General features: G+C 45.7%; 1 protein-coding gene across 8 annotated transcripts in view; it reads right to left on the bottom strand.

Moving 5' to 3' along the window:
• Positions 1 to 19,215, bottom strand: part of COBL (cordon-bleu WH2 repeat protein) — a 268,039-nt gene that overhangs the window by 192,645 nt on the left and 56,179 nt on the right. For 7 of the 8 annotated variants that reach the window (XM_045004528.1, XM_045004534.1, XM_045004533.1 and 4 more), the window contains one exon: positions 1,737 to 1,943. In XM_045004528.1, the coding sequence (XP_044860463.1) occupies positions 1,737 to 1,943 (207 nt within the window). Of the gene's footprint in view, positions 1 to 1,736; positions 1,944 to 7,477; positions 7,983 to 19,215 lie in introns of those variants that run through there. The other variant, XM_045004529.1, reaches the window with a different exon arrangement.

Genomic DNA, 19,215 nt, shown 5'->3' with positions numbered 1-19,215 from the left:
AAGGAAAATATTTTTTCTTGGTCACTAGGCCCATGATGGCTAGTATCCTTTGCATGACACTCAGAGCTTGTTCAGGTTTGCTGATGAAATATCTGTACTTTTTGGCCAATGACAGCCAATAATTCTTCATTTCCTGAATCTGTTCTGTTTTCTGGGCCTCTTCTTTCATTTTGTAATTAGGTTCAAATAGCTCTTCTCTTTCATCATACCTGTAACCTGATGTCAGAGATAACTATTACTTTCCTTTGACCTTTCAGTTCCTTGAGTCTACTGAGGCTTTGGGCCTGATCCTGTAAACTGATACGTGCTGTGTGTTCTGCATTTTGTAGCTGGCTGTGGGTTTGAAACTGGTACATCAGGCACGGTTTGCTGGCAGAGTGTGCATCTCCCAAAGGCATCAAAGTGCCCACCCCCACCCCGCCATCCCTCAGCCAGAGAAGTGAGCATGCGTCTAGACTTTTGTTGCTGATTACAGGATGCTGTGTCAGATTGGGGCTCCTACCTGTACACAGGGGTTTTGCCCAGTGCTTAGCAGTAAGTACTAGAATATAAATACATGCACAATCAGACCCTCAATTATGTGTTTCTGCTCTAACTTTGTCACTGTTTAGAAGTTTAGTTACCCAAATATAGGTGCTGCTATGTCAAGAACTAGGAATTCTGCTGCTGTTTTGAGCCTTTTCTGTGTAAAGTATCAGAGAGTAAATTACTGGGTCTTGATGCCAAGGCATTGCCTGCTAGGAATTCAATGTTCCTTGTTTGGGTGATCACATTAGGTCCAGTACTGGTGCCAGCTTTCCTTCTATAGTTTAGCATATTAGTATTAATTGTTGATTCTACTGCGGGTTAGGGTTTATAGTGTAGGGTATTATACAACATATTTACATGAGTATTTATTCCTGTGTTGTTCTACAGCATCCCAGACACTCTGAAGAGGCTTGTGAAGTGCTTTTAAAGTATTATTAATGGGCCAGATCCTTCCTTCCCTCCATAGCAAATCCCATTAGTGGGGGTCCAGAGGAAGAAACGACCTCAGCTGTCTCCTCAGAAATATTTCTCCCCAATCTTCATTCATTGGTGACAGGATTCTTATTCCCCTGCCTCTATTCTCTGGCCACTCACACACACCAGGAGGCTGCGTTCCCCGCTTCCCTGCAGAAACCCAGCAGATCTCTGGGATATGCATGGACTAATTTCTTGGGGTTTAGTGAAGATAGAGGCCATATACATCCACACCAGCTCTGCTTCCCAGTGGCACATGCTCCTTTGTGCCCTAGCTGACTGGTTCCAATACAGCCACACTGTCAGGTCTCTCACAGACAGTGTTTCTCACCAGGATTCCTGTAATGAGGAATCCTTTAGCAGGGGGCTACAGAAATGTGCTACAGCCTAAGACACTCTTATTTGTCTCCCATAGCTCCATAGAACTGTGGGAGGACTGCCCATGCCCTCTTTCCACAGATCCCCTGAGGGGTTCTGTGGAAAGTGGGGGAAAACAGCTGCAGAGTTCCTCTTCCATTTGGGATGGAGGAGATCAGCATAGCTCTGGGGGCATAATCGGGCCCACTGATATAATAATTTTCTCTCTAACCTAGAATCCTACAGGAAAGGATGAAAAAAAAGAGACAAACTCCACCAGTCCTGAGAGGGGTGAGTTTACCCACCAGCATCCTATTAAAAATGCAAGATGTGGGGGAAAGGAGGTTCCAGGATGACAGAGCTGATTGGTGCCTTACCTCCCATGTACATTGTTCTTCTGTTCCACACCACTTGGTAAAACGACTGTGAAGTCCACTGTCCTGTTTATCAGATTTTCTTTCATGGTCACCAGGCTCTGGTCAGGGATTACTCCCAGCTCTGAGAGTGACTTCTGTTCACTCTGAATTTGACTTGCAGCAAGAGGTTGACTTGGTGGAGGGGGAGCTCGAGCCTTCATTTTTCTCCTTAAGAAATAAAAAGAAGTAGAGAGTTAGTGATTTCAAATACAATCCCTTGGTGGGAGGGTAAGCATGTGTTAAAAGGGAAATGCTTTCCCCCTGATTTTAGGCCATTTATAACACCTCCTACACAGGGGTGAAAGAAACTTAAAGGACTTACCAGTACGCTGGAGTCCTGAGCGCCAGCGTGGCCTCAACCAGAAGAGGCGTGGCCTCAACCGGAAGAGGGGGCGCCTTTCAAGATTAAAAGGCCCTGGGGCTCTGGCTGTGGCTGGGAATCCCAGGACCTTTAAATCACCCCAGAGCTACCAGCTGTAGAGGCATCTGGGAGCCCCAGGGCTCAGGGACGAATTAAAGGGCCTGGGGCTCCAGCCACCGTGGAGCTCCGGGCCCTTTAAAGCACTGCCAGAGCCCTGCCAGAGCTGGGGCTCCAGTAGTCGGGCTCGGGTGGGGATTTAAAGGGCTCGGTGCTCCTGCCACTGTGGGGAGCCCCAGGCCCTTTAAAGCGCCGCCGGAGCCCTGGCGCCGCTGGGGTAGCCAGCCTTCTTCAAGAACAAGTACGGTTTATTGATTCATAGAAATTTAACAAGTAGAGAGAAACAGGATTAAAACAATAAAAACCTAGATGGATATTTCTTACCCAAACCGAGCCTTCTCCTGCCAGTTTAGACAGCTTCCGCTTAATCCAGGCACATGCCAAGTACTGGGGCTGGGTGAGACAGGTTGCTGCCTCCCTAACTGCTGCCTCCCTAACATTCTGACCCACCATAGTGAGTCTCCCACCTCAGCTCGCAAGCAGACCTTGAAATCTTAAACAAAGGGTCTTTCGAATGGATAGAAGTTCCTTTGTCTGACTTGGAATCCTGCAGCTGGTGCAAACTGGTTTATGCATTTCTCCAGAAGGAGTTGGCCATGGTCTCCCAATAGTGGATACACAGTATTGTCTACTTGAGTATTATGCAATTAAGTTTGTCTATACTTATTAACTTTTCTTCTGGAACCCAAAAATTAAATAGGACTAATTTTAACTCTTAACAAGCAAACTAATCCATCAAACCCACATATATTGTATATATAATGCGGATCATTCCCATGTTCTTCACAGGTGGGAGCAGAGTTAGGCCTATACTTTCTCCACACCTTGTGCACTTTAGCAGGGCAGAGCACAATAATGCCCCAAGATATGTGAAGTGTTAGTTCTAGAGAAGCTTACTTACTAAGGCCTCAAACCTGTGAGGTGTTGAGCACCCTGAACTCCCATGGAAGTCAGTGAGAGCTGAGGGTGCTCAGGCCTCATCAGGATCAAGCCCTCAAAGACTCAGAAACGAGGAGATACTCCTTATCAATGTCTCTGTTTCAATTTCTCTAAACACTCCATTGTCCATTCATCATTTGTGTAGTAAATTGAGCCAAACAAGGACATTTCTAGTACAATTCATGCAATATAACAAATAAGACAATACCTATAACCTAGCCTGTAACAATGCAATGTAACAATGAATGATAAACAACTGATCTTTCTCTCTAAATGAACAACATTACTTTGCCCCTCTTGTCATTCATAGATTTTTAAAGGCCAAAAGGGACCATCAGGATCATCTAGTCTAGTCTCCAGCAGGCAGAAGAATTTGATCTATTAATTCCTGCATCATACATTCTCTCCTTTCTGCCTCTCTGTATATCTACAAAATTTAATAAAATAAAGCATTAAATGGAGTTAATTGTTTCCACTTGGGTGATAAAGGTGTGCGTACAAAATGCAGATATGGTAAACAGGTAACATGAAACATATCAACCTGGAATCCTAATACAAAGGCATAAGTACGTGAGGCAAGTCTGGAGGAAAAACCTCACTCATGAAAGTTATTTTGGACCATTTACATAATCCACGAACAGTAACATTACATGTTCTATTATTTTGTGTATGAAAGAGGTAGATCCAAAGCCCAGTGAAGCCAATAGGAAGACTCCTATTGACTTTGTCAGGCTTGGGATCAGGCCCTATTTCAACAGAAATAACAGTGATTGTTATAACAGCATTCGTTTTGGGGTTTAGGGCCTGGTCCTACTTCCATGGACTTCAATGAGAGCATCATTTGGCTCTAAATGATCTTTGGGTAAACAACTGGTCAAATTCCACAATGACATCTCATGGAAACACATTCCTAACTGGTTTCAGAGTGGTAGCCGTGTTAGTCTCTATCAGCAAAAACAATGAGAAGTACTTGTGGCACCTTAGAGACTAACAGATTTATTTGGGTATAAGCTTTCATGGGCTAAAACCCACTTCATCAGATGCATGGAGTCATTCTTGAGGACAGTGTCTTGTTACACAGGATAGTAGTGCATCTCTAAGCATGAGAAAGGGTGGTTAGGAACTGTGAGACATGAGACAGCCTCTCCTCTTCTGAGTAAGAAGTCATTGCACTGAATACTGGCATACCTTGGAAAAATAAGAGATGGTTCATACAGTATCATGTGAATGGTGGCTCTTTACACCAGGACAGTATAGTTCTGTGGATACACCCTGACACCAATCCATCATTCTCCAGAAACAGTTACATAGTTTTTGAGATACAGATGGAGAAGGTGCATCAACTTGCATCAAACAACAAACATCCTTAATAACAGAGAAAGTTCCACATAAAGTCAACTTTTACTTTCTCATTTGTTTGGAGGTAGCCAGGCAGACATATGATAAGTACCATATAAATGCTAATGCAATATGAGCAGCTGACTGTGCATATATTTAAGACAATTGGTTCTGATGACTAGTATCCTAATGACCCAGTCTCATTAGACTCATGCCCTGCTTATGTCAGATTTTAAGATAATATAGATGGGAAAGCAGTGCAATGTTGATCACACTAATTTGCAAAAAAAAAACCACCCAAAATCCAAAAAACACCCCCCCCACTGACCTAGATACATAGATTTTTTTGGGGGGGGGTGACTGGGTTCCATTTTGGGCTACCTCTCCTGCTAAATAATATAGATGGAGCAGAAACCCAGAAAAGGCTCAGAACACACCAAAAAAAGCATATCAGAGGGGTGTGAATTAGCTAGAAAAGGGGGCAGGGAAAGACAGAGAGAGATCAAACTCTGGGAAGCTGAGTAAGACCTGGACCTTTATCATCATGGCAAATCCCAAAGGGATGTAGCCTCCTTGCAGATGGAGTGCCAGAAAAGGACCATGAGCTTCAGCCAGAAGATCAACGAAGGACACAACTGGATTCAGGATAAAAGATTTAAATTAAACCAGGTGAATGACACAGGAGCCCCTATATCAGCTGTACACCATCTTGGCTCACTCTTACGCTGGAGTAATCCTTCCTTGGCCAAACATACAGCCTCGAAAGCGGAAGTATGTTGGTGGTACAGTGCAAAACAGCTGCCTCACACCTAATGGTCTGGTCCCCAAAGCTAGCAAAAAATCTGACTGACACCATCTGTATGTAGACTGACAATTCCCATGACAAGCTTAAGTCTGAGAAATCCAATATAATGCCTGAAAATTGTACTTTATGATGAAAATGCCCATAGAATGAGATGGTCACCAGAATGCTATGATATTACCCATGATACAGCTATAGGACAGTGCTGCTGCTTCCGGGAGCTGCTTGAGGTAAGCACTGCCTGGAGCCTGCACCCCTGACCCCTTCCTGTGCCCCAGCCCTGATCCCCCTCCCACCCTCTAAACCCCTCTGTCCCAACCTAGAGCACCCTTCTGCACCCCCAATCCCTCATCTCTAGCCCCCCCCCACCCCAGAGCCCGCACCACCCCCCCTGCACCCAACCCCCTGCCCCAGCCCGGAGCCCCCTCCTGTTCCCTGAACTCCTCATTTTTGGCTCTACCCCAGAGCCCACACCTCAAGCTGGATGCCTCACCCCCTCCCGCACCCCAACCCCAATTTCGTGAGCATTCACGGCCTGCCACACAATTTCCATACCCAGATTTGGCACTCGGGCCAAAAAGTTTGCCTGCCCCTGTTCTAGTAAGACAATTGCACAAACATTTATAGCTACACACTGGCTCAAACACAATGATTCACATGGACATGGCTGCTAAAAAAAAATCAAACAAGTCCTGACTTCAACTGTTCTACTGTGTGAGGTCAGTCTCTCATTCTGTATTATTGACGCAGCAAGGAAACTGGAATGGTGAGGGAGGAAAGAGCAAGGTGAGTTTTCTGGATTCCAGGGATGTTGGGACTTTTATTGTAACTTACCTGCAGTTGCAACTCTCTGAGGAACCAATGGGAGGGGAGAGAAGACAGTGAATATAGAAAGCAAGAGGAAGACTGAGAAAAGCTGTGACACTGAAAATGTCAGAAATTTAAGAAGAGGAAGAAGCGATTAGAACCGAAAGCTAAGTGAAGATGGTAATGGAACTCAGAGAGAGTAAGAAAGTTAAAAGGGATATATTAGTTCTGAATTAAAGCTGCATGTTATTTTTTAAACACACAGTAAGGCAGGAACAGACACTCTGGAGCTGATGACCTACTGCTGGGCCCCTCATGTAATTTATACCTAGATTTGCATGGATTTGATTTTTATTGGTAAATGTTGATTTCACTGTACACACACAAACTGCTGAAAAAATATTTCCATTGATAACAGTAACAATTTACAGATATGCAAAGTAAGACTTTATGGACAAAATGCTGTGACGTAGACTTTTGAAGTAGTAGATATTTGCTATGCATATTTTGACATGTGATTTTGACATTTATATTTTAACGGCTGATAAAGCTAATTTTTTTGAAACTCAAAGTCTACTGTCAATAAATAATTGTGACTCTTCCCACTGTCAGACCCTCCCCTGAGAATTTCCTGCAACTGTGAAAATTTAAATCTAAGAAAAAATCCCACTTAAAAGCAGATATCTGTGAACATTATAGAAAACTAAAAATCAAATTCTACCAAGCCTATTTATACCTGTGCAAATTGGAATGCAAGGGAAGTGAAAATGCTATAATTTTGATTTGATCATATTTTTAACCCACTTTGCAGACCTTTTGCACAGTTGTTAATGACTACACAAGGAACGTGGCAGTGGAAAATCAGGTCTAATGCCTGGAGAGGAGCTGGGGGTGGGTGCATACTCACCAGTGACCATTACTCAATGTGGATAAAACCTGCAGCATACACTTCCCCAAAGCAGTCCTGCAGTCACTTGACTTACTGATGCACACAAGGTCATGGTTGTGACCCAAGCATGCCCAGATATGACCCCTCTGGGGTGAATCTCTGCTGGCAGTTCTACAGACTTCCATCCTCTCCAAAATCAGAACTTTGCTAGGAATTCTGTTGATCCAAGAGTATATGAGCCAGAGTGGGATCCAGCTCACTCTCTCATACCTATGATGTTTTAGCAGGATAAACTGGAGTATACAGTCATAAGAGCTTAGTTTTGTTGCTAACCTAATGCTCAGAGAGAGCAGATCTGTAGATTAAGGTGGTGTATTGTTTACATAGTTACATTTCACACCATAACCACATTTTAATGCACTTAACTTTTAAAAATAATAACAACGTACCTTTCTTTGGCCACTGGCAATTCTCCAGACTAATTTTAACTCTACATCAAAAGAGTGTTTTCACAAGAAACACCGGAACAGTCGTGAGATTCTTGATAATCCCTGCTACCAGGCTGCTGATAAAATTACAGTCAAGAACACTTCTAGCCTGGATGATTCAATCCGTTTGTAAGCTTATATAAGAATGGTTCATTCTATGCCCCAATACAAGATAAAATAAAAATAAGCCGTTGCTATTATTACATACAATGCTCCATTTCTCCATAGACATATAGCACTGTTTACGAAGGGCTGAAATTCCTTATAACGATATATTCTAAACAGAAGAAAATGGATATGGCAGGGAGATAACGTGATGATATAAACAAATCCTCTGGCAACATTATCCTAAATCTCAGATTTGCCTCCTTGAGATTAGATTCCTCAAGGGGAAAAACAAAAACAGCTCCTCCATAGTACAGCAAGTGGTAGCAGCACTGCAGAAATGATGAATAGTCCCTTGTGTTTCTCCACACCACCAAGACATTGCAGTGCAATGAGAACAAGCCAAAAGCCCTTTGGACCTACACCTCTCTTGGTTATTTATTAATAAAAGTGCAATATGACGCAGCTTTGACATTCCAACTCCCATGACAAAAAACAAAACAAACTAAAACAGTCTGCATACCTGAAATACCACTGGTGCTAGAATTTAGACAGACCTTAGACAGTGTGTGGTAACGCTGTACTGCACAGGTTGCTTTCCTCAGTGCGTGGACTAGATATCCTGATAACTGCAATGACCCTGTGCATTTCAACATCCTGAAGAGAGAATCCCAGAGTTCTGTCTTTTCTCTAGCGCAAAGGTCACGTTAACAAGCATGAGGGTTCAGCCAGCCTCAATCAGAGGAAATGGATTGGGGCTGGGGAGAAGGCTGGTGCCTGGCCCCAGAAACTGGCTGCACCTGTGGGCCTGCTCAGGAAGGAGCTATAAAGCCTGGCTGGCAGCCAGGGCAGAGGGGGAATGGCCAGGGAAGGGTTAGTATCCAGACAGAAGGGAGAAACCCTGTAAAGAGGAGAAAAGCCTGTAAAGTTTGTATATAGTATTGCTGGTGGTGGGAACTATTCTGTGAATAAACCACGGGTGCTGCAAAGGAGAAGCCTGACGGAGCTTTATTAAAGGAGCCCAGAGCACCAGGGGGGCAGGCCAGGCAAGGACCCGGTTATAGAGGGTAAACGGGCTCACTTTTGCAAAGCGTTGAGAGCTGTGTCTCAAGCTCTTCACAGGCTGAGGACCCACTGACATCCACAGAAGTTAAGCGCACTCATCACCACGCAGGAAGAGCTCAGCAGTTCACTGTCCTGATCTCACTAAGAGCAGAATCTGTGCCTGTCCCCTTCCCGCATACAGTATATAAGCATGCTCCCAAATATTCATTAGGAAAATCCCAGTCTTTTAAGCATAATGAGCAAAATGCACTTTTGGCACAGAAAGCTAGCTCAGTATCTCTGCCCACTTAAGTTGATGGTGGGCCTGTCAAGGATGTGTATGTGGTGACCAGGGCCATTCGCTGACAATTTTGGAAAGGATGTGTGGTTAATTTTAGTGATTTTATTCATTGTTTAGGATAATCAGAGAGAGTATTGTCATTGGAACTTAGTCTGATGTACACAGAATGCTTCATAATCCATCAGTGTCTTCAGCATAGATAGTTTATGGTTTTACCTAATAGCACATATGTACTACTCTTGCATTAAAATAATTTAACCATTTGAAATACTTATCACAGACCCACATTCATAGATTCCAAAGCCAGAAGTTACCACTGTGATCAACTAGTCTCGCCTCATGTACAACACAGGCCACAGAACTTCCCTAAGATAATCGCTAGAGTATATCTTTAAGAAAAGCATTCCATCTTGATTTAAAAATCATCAGTAATAGAGAATCCACCCCTTGATAAATTGTTCCAATGGCTAATTACACCTCAATTAACAGAATGGTTCCCATGGAGGGAGAGCCCAGGGAAGAGTGAAATTTGTTTTAGTTACGGTACTTTAATTCTTCATTTCCGCACTTGTAAACAATAATAATAATAATAAAATAATAATAATAACGACCCAGCACCATAACTATGAATTACGTGGCTTTCTGGGTTTTGCTTTGGCTATAAAATTACATGTTTTGAAGCTTTCTTTAAGTTATTGATATGCATTTTCATGCTTAGCTTTTAAATGCTGCTGCGTTTTTTACGGAGAGCCCCCAAAGGTATGGTGATAATGATTCCCTGAATGGCATGAACAAGTCCTCCTGCACAGGTGGGAAAAATTAATTTGGTTCTGGCATAGCGATGATAATTATCAGCTTACTTTTTGATCTTCTATTTGATTCTACTGATGGAAAAACCGTGCAGCTTTGTGTGTTTTAAATATTAGTTTTAATGCAAGGAAGATTTAAATTGGAAATATTTACAGATAAGCACATTGTGGTGGGGGAGGAGGGAAGGGAATATCACTGTCCAGGGTGAAAGCTTAAAACAAGGGTCATCTTAGTATATATGAAAAATCTACTCAGGATTTGAGCTGAGATGTAGCATATCTAGCAGAATGTCTGGAACTCCATAATTCTAATCCTAACTCTTCCATAGATTCACTGTAAGCAAATCATTTAACCTCCATGTGCATCAATTTTCCAATCTCAAAATGGGGAAAATACTTATTTATTGCACAGGTGCCATTAGAATTAATTAATGGGTCTGATTCTGCCATGGGAAAGATACTCCTAAGATATGGCAGGTTCAGGCCCTATGTTTATAAAAAACTACATAATTGCTAAATATTATTTTTCATTTGTCCAGGACTCAGATTTCTGCACCAACATGGCATCTGCATTCTTGAGTGAATAGGAAGCAGTCATCTGACAGGTATGCCAAATGATTTGCCAGTCCTCAAGTGAAAGTCTGTATACCTTATTTCTATCTGTAAGCAAGTATGTGTTAGTTTCTTTGTGGCAGACTCCATCTTTCTACATTCACAGGGCCTATTTATCTGCTTTGTCTTTGTCAGGTGCCTTTTTCCTCCCCAAAAATCTATTGCCCACCTTCCCCTGAACAATATTTGTCTAGTTAAGGACATTTATTTCCTGCATGAGATAACACACAGTGCTTTGTTCATAAGACAATGTGGTATTTTGAATGGAACTAGATGGCAATACAAAATGGAGAGCTCATCTCTAAAAGCCTTTTCAAGCTTCAATGGCCAAGGTATTTTCTTTCCATTACCATTTCCTTTATCTTTTCAGAAAGCTATCTTATCTTTGCAAGGTGCCTTTTTTGTTCTATTGCTGTCTTTATTCTGATGCTTTCACGCGAAAGACAAAGCTTGAAGGTTGATCACAAAGCACAGGCTTAGGACCCAACAAAAGCTTATGAGGGAGATTTTTCAAAAGACACAAATGGGACTCCCACTGAAAGTCAATGAGATTTGGGCACCTATCTGCCCTTTTCGTTTTTGAAAAGCTTCCACAAAATCCAGAGTAAAGAATAAAGTTTGCAGATTCACAGATTTTAAGGTCCTGAAGGGACTAGTCTGACTTCCTGTATAACACAGACCAGAGAATTTCATCCAGTTTCTCCTGTATTGATCCCTCACTTGAAGGACAGCGAGGCTGAAGCTCTACCCATTTGCGAGCCTTGTATTGTCAGTGGATCCTAATACCAACTATGGAAGTAAGTTACGCCATATAAGCGTCTTTTATACCAGTAGGACTACATATCCACGGGGGAGTTGTACGGCTTTAACTATGTCAGTTTCTAAACTAATATAGTTAAAATGACAGAAAACTATGTCAAGTATCAGAGGGGTAGCCATGTTAGTCTGGATCTGTAAAAGCAGCAAAGAGTCCTGTGGCACCTTATAGACTAACAGACGTATTGCATCCGACGAAGTGGGTATTCACCCACGAAAGCTCATGCTCCAATATGTCTGTTAGTCTATAAGGTGCCACAGGACTCTTTGCTGATTTTACAGAAAACTGTGTGTAGACAAGCCCTAAAAGACATCAAGGATAACTTTTTTCAGAATACTTGGTGAGCCAAATCATGACTCAGCAAGCACTCACTGAAGTTAGTGAGAGTGCCGCCTGAACAACCTCTGCAGGTGTACACCTAACAGCTCTATGGCAGGACTGCAAGCTCCCGCTCACACAACCAGTATGTGGTGAAGATCGCACTTGGTGCTGGTGTTCTGTGGTTTTGCCTTAGTACAGAGGTGCACAGCAGGTGAGTAGTGAATACTATTTAATTATTTACAGCGTATGCTTGAGTGCATGTTAAGAAAAGAAAACACAGCCTTATGTTTTGGGGTGTGGGAGTGTGGGTAAATTACTCATTTTTAACATGATACCCCAATATGATTTTACTTCCAGACACTACATGTGGTAATTAGAGTGATAACATATCAGAAGCTCCCAACACCAATATTTTATTTTGAAGCTGTACCTTTTTTCTGCTTGTCAGTTTTTTCTCTTGTATTATTTTGTTACTGAAGGGCATATGTAGGGCACACTCAAAACCAGACACTCTTGTCCCTAAAAGCAGTCATATTGTACACAGTGAAAAGTTATTTTCCTCTCACTGGTTTGTTTTGTTTTTAATTTAGTACTGATGAAAGCTGATGAATTAATAGCCCTGCAGACCAATCTCTTCTGTTTAGCCAGACAACAGGTAGAGCACAAGCAATGCCAAGGCAAGCTTTCACCTTACCATCTGGCTATCATGCTTCAACCCTCACCGGCGGGGACCAACTTTAGGGGTAAGATTCTATCCTGAAGATTCAATAGACAGAGGCTGAAACTGCTAATAAAGGTGCCTATTAGCAGCAGTTACAACTGGGTGAGTTTTGTGATGTAGATGCCCAGCCAGTAAGGATATATACTGTAATTAGACACCAGTGGCTGGCCCATGCCAGCTGACCTAGACTCCCGGGGCTCCAGGGAAGAGAATATTTAATTGCAGTGCAGACATTCTGGCCTGAGCTCTGGGACCCTTCTGCCTCGCAGGGTCCTAGCACCTGAGCTGCAACACAAGCCCAAATGCCTACTCCGCAATTAGACAGACTCTTAGCCTGAGCCCGAGTCAGCTGGCATGACCCAGCCACAGGTTTTTAATTGCAGTTTAGACATAGCCTCAATTCAGCTCTTAGGGTACCAACTTATTTCACATACACTAACATCAAGTAATTGTCATCTGATACCTATTAAAGTGAACTGCATTGAGCCACTGAACTAGCAGTGAAAGGCATAGTATCCCATTACCGGTCTCCCTGACACATCCAGTCCCATCCCCAAACTCCACTGTTGGTTTTGAATTTTGACTCTTCAATCATCCAGTCTGGCTTTCCGCTCACATGTTAATCCCGCCGTGATCAAGCACTGAGCCATTGGTACCGTTTGATTTCAGGCAAACAAAAGAAACTATAAACAAAGCACAACACTGAGGAAATGTCATTGTTTGTACACATACTATTATATATGTTATCATAGTGCCTCTCAGCCTCAGTCATGGACCAGGAACCCTTTATGCTAGGTGCTGTGCAAAAAGACTGTCCTGCCCCAAAGAGTTTACAGTCTAATGGAAGAGACAACAGATGGATATAGACAGACTGATGGTGGAATACAAGTGAAAGAGTCAATCCTGCAGTCCATCTGAAGCATTACCTGATGCCCCCCCGTTAGGGTCAAACTGTGGCTGTCTCTGCATGGATGTGCTCAAGTAGCTAATGTTATAAGTGCACAAGGGTGCTGGATAGGGAAAAAAAGCCCACCCTCATCCATACCAAACCCATGTGAAAGACATCCACAACATTGCCACCTGCATTGCATTAGATCACAGCTAGCACTGTTAGCAATGCCCGAAAGGGTGCCCCACCCTACGCAATTTTACTATGCATTTGGGAAGAATCAGTTTAGCTGACATAATGCTGGCCATGACTTTGCAGTCAGTGTGGACCTGGACAAGTCACAAGATTGAACCCTAAAAACCCAAGTGTTAAATCACAATTAGCTGGTAACAGACATGATTTTTCTACACTTACCACAAAGTTGTGGCAGTCTGTCAGCTAATTTGATTCTACACAACTATGCCCACCTGCAGCAAATTTCTGTAGTGCAGACAAACCCAAAGTGATGTCTCTAAACAGGTTGCAGCCATGGTTGGAGTTGTGACACCCTGATCATTAATTAGTCTGGACACAGGAGGAGAAGTCCACAGTGCAATGTTTTATTTCAAGGGCACAGTTGCCAACTTTCACGTGGTAAATAAGCACTCCGACTTTCACAACAAGCCAAAAATCAAGCTAATCCCATTTCAAAACAAGGCCAAAACCAGACAGTCCCTAAGAACCCCAACACTCTATGTCAGTGGTTCTCAAAGCCGGTGCGCCGCTTGTTCAGGGAAAGCCCCTGGCAGGCTGGGCCGGTTTGTTTACCAGCCGTATCCCACAGGCCGTGGTTCGCCGCTCCAGGCCAATGGGGGCTGCGGGAAGTGGCGCGGAGCGGCTTTGAGAACCACTGCTCTCAGGGCCGGCTCTAGCTTTTCTGCCGCCCCAGGCAGAAAAGAAGAGCGCCGCCCCCCCCGAGCAGCGCCGACCGCAGCCCGACCCCCGCCCCCCCGAGCAGCGCAGCGCCGCCCTAGCCCCCCCCCAGGGAGGCGGCCCGCAGCTGGCTACCGGTTCGTCTGGAGGGTGGGGGGTGGCCGCTGCCCGCAGGAGAGCAGCGCGAACAAGCTGAGGAGCGGCCCCTCCTCTGCAGCTGGGGCAGGGCCGCGCTACCAGCTCCGCCTGGGGGGGGGGCCCTTACTGCGGAAGAGCGGCGGGAGCTGGTAGCGCGGCCCTGCCCCAGCTGCAGAGAAGGGGCCGCTTCTCGGAGTGCACCGGCGGGGACAAGCGGAGGAGAAGCGGCCCCTCCTCTGCAGCCCGGGCAGGGCTGCGCTACCGGCTCCCGCCTTTCCGCGGTAAGCAACCCCCCCAGGCGGAGCTGGTAGCGCGGCCCTGCCCGGGCTGCAGAGGAGGGGCCGCTTCTCCTCCGCGTGTCCCCGCCGGTGCACTCCGAGAAGCGGCCCCTCCTCTGCAGCCGGGGCAGGGCCGTGCTACCTGCTCCGCCGGGGGGGTAGGGGGGGATGCTTACCGCGGAAAGGTGGGAGCCGGTAGCGCAGCCCTGCCCGGGCTGCAGAGAAGGGGCCGCTTCTTGGTGTGCACCCGCGGGGACAAGCCGAGGAGCGGCCTGTCCTCTGCAGCCGGGGAAGAGCTCCCGCCACTCTTCCGGTAAGCGGGCACATGCACGCCCGTCATTTCGCCGCCCCCTAAATTTCGCCGCCCTAGGCACCTGCTTGTTTAGCTGGTGCCTAGAGCCGCCCCTGACTGCTCTATGTGATTAGATCTCCCCGGCGTGCAGTCTGGGACTGTGGTGAGCCCGCTGTGCGCCCCGACTCTCTTCTCCCCTTGTCCTCCCTGGCCGGGAGCCAATCAAAAAAAAGAAGCAACAAGTTACAACAAGCAACAAGCCACAAGCCAATCTACAAGCCAAAAACTAGTCAACAAGCAACTCACAAGCCAATTAAGCCAAAAACAAGTCCAATTTCTGTGTGTGGGGGGGGAGGGGGTTGTGGGTTTTGCTCATGTGCACTCTCTCTAGCACCACCAAAGTCCATATGCCCTCACACTACCACATGTACATTGCACTTTCTCACCTAGCTTATCAACCAGCACACCTCAGTAAAACAATTTAGTCCTTGGTTGTGAAAAAAACCTCAGCTCAGTAAAATATGAGAGAGAGATTCTAAAACTGTACATTTGGAAACACGGGTTAGTTATTAATATTATCAACTGCAAACTTTGACAGGATTACCACAGAATGAGACCAGTAGGCACTTCTAGTTTTATTACTTGTCAATAACTATAAAGCAATGAAATAATTAGTTTCTACAGGCGTCAATGGCTGAGGACTGGGATAGGTAAGACCGATGCGTTCCCGGAAAGTTTCACACTATTATTTTAAACCAGCGTAAGCAATAATTATTATACAAGTTTTCACAGGGTTTTTCCTTTTACAGCTGCTCTTCTCAAGCAGTATGTAAATATAAGAAATACAGTGTGGTTAGGCAAAGTGCTGATTAATGAACTGTGTTATGGCAACTGATATTTATAGCTAAGAGGTAACTTCAATGTGTATTTGCAACTCATATGTTACTGATTGTATTTTGGATTGTGCTCTATTTCTGTGCACCACCTAGTCCCTGATCCAACAAATTAAGCACATGTGAGTAATCTCACTAAGTAGACTTCATTAAGGTTACTTCTGTGCTTAAAGTTTAACATGTGCTTAAGTGCTTTGCTGGATGGGGCTCTAGAACAGTGTTTCTCAACCTTTTGATACCAGGGACCAGCTTGCTGCCTTCCTAAACTGTGTCAGGGAGATCTCAGGGATCGGTGCCAGTCCATGGACCGGTCTTGGAGAAACACTGCTCTAGAACACTGGCTTAAAAAAAATCTAAGGGCCAGATCATAGAATCATAGAATCTCAGGGTTGGAAGGGACCTCAGGAGGTCATCTAGTCCAACCCCCTGCTCATAGCAGGACCAAACCCAACTAAGATGTGAACCCTTTACTCACTGTGGCGAGCAGTTAGTCACATGACTATGCTACTGCAGTCACAGTGCTTGCATGAGCAACTGCTTGGGAAAGTGATCAAAGGGCTCACAATCTGGCCCTCTAAAAATAAATAATACAATTTGAGCTACTCAAGTCTTTTTACGTTCTTGTAACATCTGCATAAGTGTGCGCAATATGCAGCACCAGAAACATAAGGTGGAACTGGCTCAGAAAAACTGATGCCTCCATTTATTTTTAAAATGTCAAAAAATAGTGACCTTATTTCATGAAAACGGTCTCTTTAGAGAAGAAGCTTGTTTGTCATCTTCTTTAGCTATGTCTGCTCACAAGAAAAGCAGGTTAAACTGGGCATCACGAAGAAAATCCATGATGGCATCATTAGCTGGTTTTATATCTCAGTTTTGCAAGTTACTGAGCACTGCAGTAAGGTGATGGGTGTCCTCAACTCCCCATGATGTCAGTGGGAGATGAGGATGCTTATCACACTGCAGGATCATGCTCTTACTGCTGCTGGATATGGCTAGTGTCACACTGCAGGCTCTGATGTGCAGAGGTAAGAGAACTATGCTTAGAAAGATGCATTGCTGAACCAGGGTGGCAGCAGCAAATATTAACATAAGTTAGCAAGAGCCAACGGGTCTTCTGCACTGATCTGAATAATATTTTATTTAATAAGAATGTTTTCAGTACAGTTTAGCTACATTTATTGCACCTGCCTTGAAATAGGTGCTGTAAGCAGTGATGAGCTGCCAAAATATTAACAACCAGTTCCCTCCTCCTCACCCCAGGAGGGGGTCATGCCCCCCCACCCCGGGGACTCCTGCCCCATCCAACCCCCCCATGTTCCTTGACCGCCCCCCCGGGACCCCTGCCCTATCCACCCCCCTTCCCTGTCCCCTGACTGCCCCTTGCCACCCCATCCAACCTTTCTCTCATTCTTGATGGCACCCCGGGACCCCTGCCCCATCCAACCACCCCTTCTCTCTGTCCCCTGACTGTCCCTGGAATCCCTACCCCTAACTGCCCCCCACCGCCCCATCCAACCCCTGCTCCTTTCTGACTGCCCCCCCCGGGACCCTTGCCCCCGTTCAATCCCCCTGTTCCCTGCCCTCTGACCGCTCAGACACTAATCCACCCCCCCCAACTCCCCTGCCCTCTATCCAACATGCCCTCCCTGCTCCCTTACCGTGCTGCCTGGAGGTGGGGGCCCAGCTGGGCTGGGACTGGGGCTGGGACCGGGGCTGGGACCGGAGCCACCCGGCCGACGTCGGGGCCGGACCCGGGGGCCGGGCAGGAGCTGCGCCGCCAGGCTGAGTTTGCGGCAGGACCCAGGGGCCGGGCTGGAGCCGCGCCGCCCGGCCCCAGGGTCCGGCCGCGACCTCGCCGGGCGGCGCGGCGCCTGGAGCCCTCCTCCCACTGGCACGCCCGCCCCCCAGCCCCTACCCCAGCTCAAGCTCACCTGCAGGAAGCCGCTGCTTCCTTCTCAGCCCTCCCCAGCTTCCCGCGCGAACAGCTGATTCGCAGGAAGCTGGGAAGGGGGAGGAGAAGCTGGGGGAGCTTCAGAAGAGGAGGCAGAGGTGGAGTGAGGTGAGCTGGGGCCATGGGAAAGGGTAGGGAGCTGCTAGAGCTTTTGTTAAATTTAAAAGCCCTTTTGGAACTAGTTGTCCCTCCAGGAATAACCGGTTCTAAACAGGCTTCTAAATTTAACAACCGGTTCTCGCGAACCAGTGCAAACCGACTGCAGCTCACCACTGCCTGTAAGCACTTTGCCAAATGCATTCAGTGGGAATTGAGGGTGCTTGGCTCCTTTCAGGATGAGATCCATACACTGTGATTCTACCCATCTGACTGTCATATGGAACAATCCGTCCCTCTTGCTCTAAGTCACACTTGCTCCAAGAGTCCCAGACACCCTAACGCAGCAAGGAAGCAAGTTCTTCCCAGATGACTGAAGAATTTTAAAAGGTGTGGCGAAAAGCAATCAGGCTTCCTTGAAGAGGTAAGCCGTGGAAAGGAAAGGAGCAATGCAGCTAGAAGATGTACTCCTGCTGTAATCTAAGGGCAACACCCTGGCTGCATTTCCCTCCTTGGATAAGAGGACTTTTTCCCAACATAGTGGTTATTGGGTGGCTCCAGGAGCAACCTGCAGCAGGTAAGTGTAACTATATAACTGCAGCCCAAAGACCAGGAGACATTTCTTTTATTCAGCCAGAGCTGGATTGTCTTGGAGGCTACATGGCCCTGGATGAAGGAGCTGGATGAAAAGTCCTGAGAATCACAGAGCAGCAAAGTATGGCAGATGAATATTTATTTCAGTGATCTATCTTCCACCAAGTGATTTTGCAGTTTACTGGTATTGAGCTTTGTTAATGAGAGAAGGTTTCCACCCAGGGCCGGTTCCAGGGGTTTTGCCACCCCAAGCAGCCAAAAAAAAAAAAAAAAAAAAAGCCGTGATCGCGATCTGCGGCAATTCAGTGGGAGGTCCTTCGCTCCGAGCGGGAGTGAGGGACCCTCCACTGAATTGCCGCCCAATACCTGGACTTGCCGCCCCTTTCCGGAGTGGCCGCCCCAAGCACCTGCTTGCTAAGCTGGTACCTGGAGCCAGCCCTGCTTCCGCCTATCTTTTTCCAGAGTAGGCTTACATGGAGGCAGCACCAGTGACCTTCCAGTGTCTGCAGAAACCCCCAGACTGGAGAAAGGCCTGAATCAAAACTCCATCTCTAAACAAACCTACATTTGTTTTTATCTTAACTTGCATAGCTTACCCATGTGTCTAAAATATGAGGAAGCAAACCACTGGCCATGAAACAACCCTCCAGTTTGAGTCATCTAAATGCAAGTCTGAACTTTGTAGCTGGATTGGACTCTTAAAGAGCAGATATCTCACTCTGATTTTGCAGTACGTTCTATGTTCCCCCGCAACAAATGAAATCAGAGGTGCCAGGACATAAAGATGCCTCTCTTTACTATTTAATCATCTTTTTAATCAGCATTAATAATTAATTTGTAATTCATGTTCAAACAGACATTAAAAATCACACAAACCAACTTATTTAAAAATGTTAAGGAAGTGGTAATGAAATGAGCAACCT

The sequence above is a fragment of the Mauremys mutica genome, chromosome 2 (genome assembly GCF_020497125.1).
Source record: "Mauremys mutica isolate MM-2020 ecotype Southern chromosome 2, ASM2049712v1, whole genome shotgun sequence".
Lineage (NCBI taxonomy): Eukaryota > Metazoa > Chordata > Testudines > Geoemydidae > Mauremys > Mauremys mutica.
This window is presented reverse-complemented; position numbering and strand designations above follow the sequence as displayed.